General features: G+C 42.0%; 1 protein-coding gene across 1 annotated transcript in view; it reads right to left on the bottom strand.

Annotated features, from left to right (window-relative positions):
* The window catches only part of STX8 (syntaxin 8), a 237,272-nt gene that overhangs the window by 226,519 nt on the left and 2,423 nt on the right, over positions 1-8,330 (bottom strand). Inside the window, exon 2 of the mRNA XM_081805716.1 lies at positions 4,589-4,688. Within this exon, the coding sequence (XP_081661842.1) occupies positions 4,589-4,688 (100 nt within the window). The remainder of the gene's footprint in view (positions 1-4,588; positions 4,689-8,330) is intronic.

The following is an 8,330-nucleotide window of genomic DNA, read 5'->3' as shown; positions in this document are numbered from 1 at the left end:
AAAAAAAAAAAAAAGAAAAGAAATAACAGGTTAGGTTAAGGACATATACTGGAAATTCACAAAGGAAGAAATACGAGTGTCCAATAAATATATGAAAACATGTTCAATGGCATAAGTAATTAAAAAAAAAATCTATTGTATAATTTCACCTAACAGAATGAGAATGATTTTTAAAAGATAATCAGAATTGGTACAGAATTATATGTACAAGAGGCTTAAGATTTCATACGACCGGGGCGCCTGGGTGGCTCAGTCGTTAAGCGTCTGCCTTCGGCTCAGGTCATGATCCCAGGGTCCTGGGATCTAGCCCCGCATCGGGCTCCCTGCTCAGCGGGAAGCCTGCTTCTCCCTCTCCCACTCCCCCTGCTTGTGTTCCCTCTCACGCTGTCTCTCTGTCAAATAAATAAATAAAATCTTAAAAAATAAATAAGTAAAAGTTAAAAAAAAAAAGATTTCATACGACCTAAATCCAGAAAGTCTACACTGAGAAATTACTCTCACGTGGGCAATAATTTAGCCACACTGAAAACTCACTTATAAATTAGAAATAATCTAACTATCCAAGATGATACCAGTTAAATGAATCAGAGATCTAAATGTAAAAAGTGAAACCATATGTTTATTAGAAGAAAACAGGAATAAATTCCTTACATCCCAGAAACTGCAAAAGTTATGAGTGAAAATGCAGAAGCAATTAAAGATCGTTAGCCAACTCTGTTTAAAAAAACCAAAACTTTGGGGTGCCTGGGTGGCTCAGTCGTTAAGCGTCTGCCTTCGGCTCAGGTCATGATCCCAGGGTCCTGGGATCGAGCCCCGCATCGGGCTCCCTGCTCAACGGGAAGTCTGCTTCTCCCCCTCCCACTCCCCCTGCTTGTGTTCCCTCTCTCACTGTGTCTCTCTCTGTCAAATAAATAAAATCTTTAAAAAAAAAAAATTATTAAAAAAACAAAAAAACCCCAAAACTTTCACATGGCAGATGATACCATGGGCAAAGCCAAACAACAAATGATAAAGAAAATAAATTACAATCTATCACCAAGAACTAAATCTCCGTATTATGTAAAGAACTCTTAAAAACTAAAAAGACCAACAATCCAATTAAAAAAAAAGGCAAAAGATAAGAACTTCTCAGAAAAATGTATATAAATAATGCTTAAGCATGTGAAAACATACTTCCCTTGATTCGTATATGAAAAAATGCAAATTTGAAACTACACTGAAATACCATGTATCACTTATCTGACCGGCAACAAGTTGGTAGACTGAGAGCACCATCTGTTAGCCAGCCTGTGAAGAAACAGAAACTTGTGTTCTGCTGGTCAGGGCGCCAAAGGTCAACACACTTGTGGAGGGGAATTTGCCAATGGGTAAAAAAAAAAAATCACATACACCCTGGTTCTGAGAATTCACCCTTATAAGACACCTCCACAGGGACGCCTGGGTGGCTCAGTCAGTTAAGCGGCTGCCTTCGGCTCAGGTCATGGTCCCGGGGTCCTGGGATCGAGCCCCACGTCCGGCTCCTTGCTCAGCGGGGAGCCTGCTTCTCCCTCTGCCTCTGCCTCTCCCCCTGCTTGTGCTCTGTCTCTCTCTCTCTCTCTGACAAATAAATAAAATCTTAAAAAAAAAAAAAAAAGACACCTCCACAAATATAAGGAGGGAAAAAGCATAAAGGTATTTATTGCAGCATTTTTCACAACAGCAAAATAGTAGAAACAATCCAAACACCTATCTTTATAGACAGGTTAAACGGACATGACACATCTGTGCAATAGAGTATTATGTAGCCCTAAAGAAGAACAGCAAAGATCTCAGTGAATTAATATGGAGGGATCACTACAATGTAGTATTAAATAAAAAGAGCAAGATACAAAAGAGTATTGTTTGTGTAAAAGGAAGAGAAATGAGAACACATACACATATACACAGATGCTTATTTCTGCAAAAAGTTAACACAGGAAGAATAAACCAAAATTAATGAAAATGGTTACATATAAGAAGTATTAAAAATTAATATAATAAACCCGCAATTATATGGTCAATTAATCTCTGACAAAGCAGGAAAGAATATCCAATGGGAAAGAACAGTCTCTTCAACAAATGGTGTTGGGAAAGGTATGGAATGGTGTTGGACAGCAACATGCAGGGGGAAACTGGACCACTCTCTTACATCACACACAAAAATAAACTCAAGTGGATTAAAGACTTAAATATGAGGCCTGAACCATAAAAATCCTGGAAGAGAGCACAGGCAGTAAAAACTGGCCGTAGCAATGTTTTTCTTTTTTGTTTTTTTTAAAGATTTATTTATTTAATTGTCAGAGAGGGAACACAAGCATGGGAAGCAGCAGAGGGAGAGGGAGAAGCAGGCTTCCCGCTGAGCAGGGAGCCCGATGCAGAGCTCGATCCCAGGACCCCGAGATCATGACCTGAGCCGAAGGCAGACGTTTAACAACGGAGCCACCCGGATGCCCCGCAACGTTTTTCTAGATATGTCTCCTAAGGCAAGGCAAATAAAAGCAAAAATATACTATTGGGACCACATCAAAACAAAAAGCTTCGAACAGCAAAGGAAACAATCAACAAAACAAAGAGGCAATCTACTGAATGGGAGAAGATATTTGCAAAGGACATATCTGATAAAGGGTTAGTATCCAAAATATATAAAGAACTGATACAATTCAACACCCCCAAAACAAATAATCCAATTAAAAATGGACAGAAGACATGAACAGACATTTCTCCAAAGAAGACATACAGATGGCCAACAGACACATGAAAAGATGCTCAACATGGGCGCCTGGGTGGCTCAGTTGGTTAAGCAACTGCCTTCGGCTCAGGTCATGATCCTGGACTCCTGGGATTGAGTCCCACGTCGGGCTCCCTGCTCAGCAGGGAGTCTGCTTCTCCCTCTGACCCTCTTCCCTCTCGCGCTATCTCTCATTCTCTCTCACTCGAATAAATAAATAAAATCTTTAAAAAAAAAAAAAAAAGATGCTCAACATGACTCATCATCAGGGAAATGCAAATCAAAACTACAAGATATCACCTCACACATGTCAGCATGGTTAAAATCAACAATACAAGAAACAACAAGTGTTGGTGAGGATGTGGAGAAAAAGGAACCTTCGTGCACCACTGGTGGGAATGCAAACTGGTGCGATCACTGTGGACAACAGTATGGAGGGCCCTCAAAAAGTTAAAAATAAAACTGCCCAATGATCCAGTAATCACCCTACTGGTTCTGAGAATTCACCCTTATAAGACACCTCCACAAATATAAGGAGGGAAAAAGCATAAAGGTATTTATTGCCGCATTTTTCATAACAGCAAAATAGTAGAAACAATCCAAACAGCCATCCTACCAAAGAATACAAAAACATGAATTCAAAGGGGTACACGCATCCTGATGTTTATAGCAGCATTATTTACAACAGCCAAGCTATGGAGGCAGCCCAAGTGTCCACTGATAGATAAATGGATAAAGATGTGGTATATAGATACAATGGAATATTACTCAGCCATCAAAAAAGAACGAAATCTTGCCATTTGCGACATGGATGGAACTAGAGAGTATAATGCTAACTGAGATAAGTCAGAGAAAGACAAATACCATATGATTTCACTCATAGGTGGAATCTGAGGAAAAAAACAAAGGAACAAAGGGAAAACAAAAAAGAGAGACGGATCAACAAACAGATTCAACTATAGAGAACAAACTGGTGGTTATCACAGGGCAGGTGGGTGGGGGGATAGGGGAAATAAGTGATGGGGATTAAAGAGTTAAGTACAAAAAAAATGAATATAAACAGATGCAAAGGATAGCATAAAACACAGAAAAAAAGAATCCATCCTAATTACTTTAGAACAGAATAACCTCGGTATTATTAGTGGGATATTAGTTTTAAAAAGTTGAAAAAAAAAAAAGACAAATTCAAACTTAGTGTTTGTGGTGGTACCTGTGTAGGAATTCTGAAACTGTTTTCTGTAAACTATAAAATACACGAAGTGGGCAAAAAGATATCATTGTTTTTGGAAACCAAAGTTCTGACTGCTGGAAAAGAAAAATACGAATTTAGAATGGAGAAGGTTAGAAACTCATGGTGTTAGACTTGAAGGTGCTAGCATGAACTCATGAGCGTCTAAAAAATATATTTCCTAGTCAAATCCTGCCACTGTTTTTGTACAGCCTGTAAGCTATTTACGTTTTTGCATGTAAAATGTAAAAAAGGCTATTATCCTTTTGGCAAGAATAGATCCTCCAAGAGGTGAAGACGTCACCTCTTGTCCTGCAAAGCCTGGGAGATTTACTGTCTGGGGTTTGAACTAGATTATGAAATTGTTAGAAACTTTTAAGGTGAAGTAGGAGAATTAAACAGGTGTCATGCTTCATTTAGTCTCAGTTATAATGATTAACTAATTGGTTGTAATGTCAATTCTACACGTGTAAGTTTGGAGGTCATTACACACATACACATACACACACACACACACACACACACACACACACACACGGAGCCTCAGCAGGAGGGTTTTCAGACCTCCAAGCTCAAAGAAATCATTCCAAGGACTAATTTCCTCCTGGTCTTACCCTGATTGTATTTTCACCATTTCTTTCATACTGATTTTGCTGTTGGATTTTCTCGGCAATCTCTTGCGCAATCTGGCAGGTAGAATCATATGTGGAGAACCTGCATCGAAGTCGTAAAGGGAGAAGAATGTTAAGGTTCTTTAAAAGATGATTTCCGCATTATCTGAGCTTCATTTTTTTTTTTAATTCTAGCCGCAGATTCAAACAGAAGGGGAGGGTAGTAATAGTGACAGTCATAGGGACATGTGTTGCTATTACAGTAAATAACGATGAGCTGGGCTCTATCTTGAATGCTTCATTTGTAATAATTCACTTAATCCACACAAAAACAACAGGAGATGCGTCCCATTACCATCTCCACCTTACAAGGGAGAAAATCAGGCACAAAGAGGTAGAGCGACTTGCCCAGGAGGTACCACCAGCCGCAAACCAAGGCTGTCCAGCCCTGAGCCTCTGCTCCTAACCGCTTCGCCATTCTGCCCATGGTCAGGTGTTTGAATTCATTCACTTCTAGAACATTCAGCAAACATTTATGGAGGGCCTCCTTTGTACTAAGCACTGTTCTGGGCCCTGCAGAACAGAGCAGTGAACAAAATGGACAAAGCCCCTGCTCAAGGAGCTTAGCGAAGGGAGAAAGGCATAAGATAAATAAATATGGAGTAGTCAAGCGCTAAGAAGAAAAATAAAGCAGGATAAAAGAACAAGAGAGGGCGCCTGGGTGGCTCAGTTGGTTAAGCGACTGCCTTCGGCTCAGGTCATGATCCTGGAGTCCCGGGATCGAGTCCCACATCGGGCTCCCTGCTCAGCGGGGGGTCTGCTTCTCCCTCTGACCCTCTTCCCTCTCGTGCTCTCTGTCTCTCATTCTCTCCCTCAAATAAATAAATAAAATCTTAAAAAAAAAAAAAAAAGAACAAGAGAGTGACAGGCAAGGTGAGGAAGGCAGCCAGGCAGGGGAAGAGCTTTACAAAACAGGGACAGCAAGTACTGTTTATCCTACAACTAAATGTTCTAGGGACATGGGACACACACCCTCCTGATAGCTAAGCTTACAAGAACTCTCTCAGAACATTTGCTGAGTTTCTATTTGGCATTCAAAGCGTTGGAGGCTTTGAAAAATTCACAGTGAATTCACAATCATCTCTTATTTTGTCCTTTTGTGATGGTCTTACTTTCTATTCGTTTCACAGAGACGAGCTAAGTGTGCACACACACTGCATCTCTCCTACCAGGTAGTCTGCTTGATACGACCAACGTATTTCCCAGGACTGTCCCAGTACCAAATACTGAAAACTGCTGCTTCACCTAATGCCCCAATTTCTGCTTGAAAAAACTAAACGATCCATTTCTTAAAATCTTTGAACTCCCACACGTTACTCCTACACTGAGGGAACTTGGCAAATGTGTTTTTCAGTGATGGGAAAAACAATCTCCAACTGCTTCCCCTGGCGATCTTACTACAGTAATTGCAGCAATGGGTAACAGCTGAGTACCTGTTCTGGGCCAGGTCCCGGGCTAAGAGTGTTACATTCTGAATGTCACATCCCATGAGGTAGGATCTTTAACAACTCCCCTCTGTATGCTAAAGTAGCATCATGCATATATACGTGTGTAAGTGTGTGTATGTTCACATATACAGAAAAAGAGCAGGTGATACAACACATAATTAAGAATATAGGAGGGAAGGGGCGCCTGGGTGGCTCAGTCAGTTAAGCGTCTGACTCTTGATTTCAGCTCAGGTCATGATCTCAGGGTCGTGAGATCGAGCCCCGGGTCAGGCTCTGCACTGAGCGTGGAGCCTGCTTGAGAGTCTCTCTCTCCCTCTGCCCCTCTCTCCGACCAAAAAAAATAGGAGTGAAGCTGGTAAGGAAACTGGGTCCTGGCCCCTCTTTGCCACATTTCCCCTTTTCCCCTCCATACTGTCCTCTCTGAAAAGAGGAGCTTAGGTCTGGCTCTGTAGTCCCAGACCATACCAATGAAGATCAATAATAAGTTACGATACAGCTCCTGCAAAACATCGAATCTGAAAGTGAGAGGAATAACTGGCAGCCGAGGACACTCAGACTTGACCGGGCTGGGCCAAGAGGGTACATCCTGGGCTGAACCGCAAGGCTGAAGCAGGAGGGAGGGGCACATCCTAGACTTGGCAAAAGGCACAAGGAGCAAGCAAGGGTGAAAGGAAGGAAATGGAAGGACACATGCCTGGTGCATTCGGCTGCGCGGCCCTGGGTGGGAGGATACGGCATCAGAGGGTACAGATGCGTGGAAGCTAGTTTCTGCAGAGCCTCGAACACCAGGATAATCAGGAGAGACTTTTGAAAGAGGGCTTCAGAGCTGTAGGGGACCCTTTCACACATCGAGTGAGCCCTTGAAGAGGTTCTGTGAAATGCAGAAGGCCAAAATCCCAGATGTTTTGCTCCCACTCCTCACGTTCCCACGTTAGCCCTGGAGAGCGGTGGTTCTAAAACTTTGCTGGCACTGGGATCACCAGGGGAATCTTGAAACAACAACATCGCAGCTAAGTCCTGGGCCCCAGCCCCACGCATTGTTTAAACTGGAATGGGGTTTGACCTGGACGCGAGGGCTTGTGAAAACTCCCCCAGGTCTTCCGACGCGTACCCAAGTTTGAGAACCATGGACCTAGAGGTCATGGGCAGCCTCATCACGGTTATCAAGCACATTAGTGCCTACACCACTAGTTTAGGAACCTGAACTCGTTTACACAAATGGCTGGGAACGAGAGGGGGTTGGCGCGAGACCAGAAAGCTTCTCCAGCTCTCCAGTTCTATAACTGGTCACCAGGATCTACTGTGTGTCTGCGAGGCACAGGGCTAAAAGGATGAGGCCACAGCATTAACAGATGGCATAAAAGAGATGCCAGAGGCATTTAAGAGAAAAACCAAAGACTTAATAATCTGATAGGAGGAGTGAAGAAAAAGGGGATGATTGGAGTTTTCAGGCCTAAGTGACTCAGAGGATGGTGATGCCCCGGCAGAGACCAACAAGCCACAAAGGGGAGCAAAGAGGAAGTTCCCAGACTATGAACTGAGCCCCTGTTCTACCACAAAAACACTGAATGCACAACAGTTAAATTCATACATGTATGAGATTTACTTAAAAAAAAAAAATCTCAGGGAAAAAAGACGTGGAGGGCAGAGATGGTACCAGTATGGCAGAATATTGGTAATTACAGGAACTGGGTGAGGAGTATAAAGGGGTTCATTATACTAGTCCACTTTGTATATATTTTACCTTCCGTAACAGTTTTTAGAATAGATCCAAAAAAGGACCAACCAGAATATAAAACTGTTAGGGTCTGTTTAACCGTAATTTTTCCAGAAATGATGTATCATCAACAAATACGTTGCCCCAGCAGTAAAGTTAATTAACTTTAGCAATGAACCAGTTAAGAGGCAGTAATCACTTGCTACTTCTATTAAAAAGTGAGCTTGTCACTTGCTTTGATATGCCATTAAAGCAGTCATTGCTATATTCCATTTTTGTTATTGTTATGTTCAATTAGCCAAAATATATTCCATTATATCACTCAGGAGTAAAGCATCATTGACATATGATTTTTCAAGAGCACAAAGGCAAAGCTGTATGTCATCAAGTCTGTTTTTATAGGTTTTTTTCAAAGTCCCGTTCCATACTCCCTTCCGCCCTCTTCATGAGCAACCTACTTTGCAAGGTACCTGATGCCAACACAGCGGAGTTCCCTCACTGTTTCACCATCAACAGTCAG

Source organism: Leptonychotes weddellii, chromosome 15 (assembly GCF_054177405.1).
Source record: "Leptonychotes weddellii isolate Sample4059 chromosome 15, ASM5417740v2, whole genome shotgun sequence".
Taxonomy (NCBI): Eukaryota; Metazoa; Chordata; class Mammalia; order Carnivora; family Phocidae; genus Leptonychotes; species Leptonychotes weddellii.
Note: the sequence above shows the minus strand (reverse complement) of the source record. Positions and strands in the feature narration are given on the sequence as shown.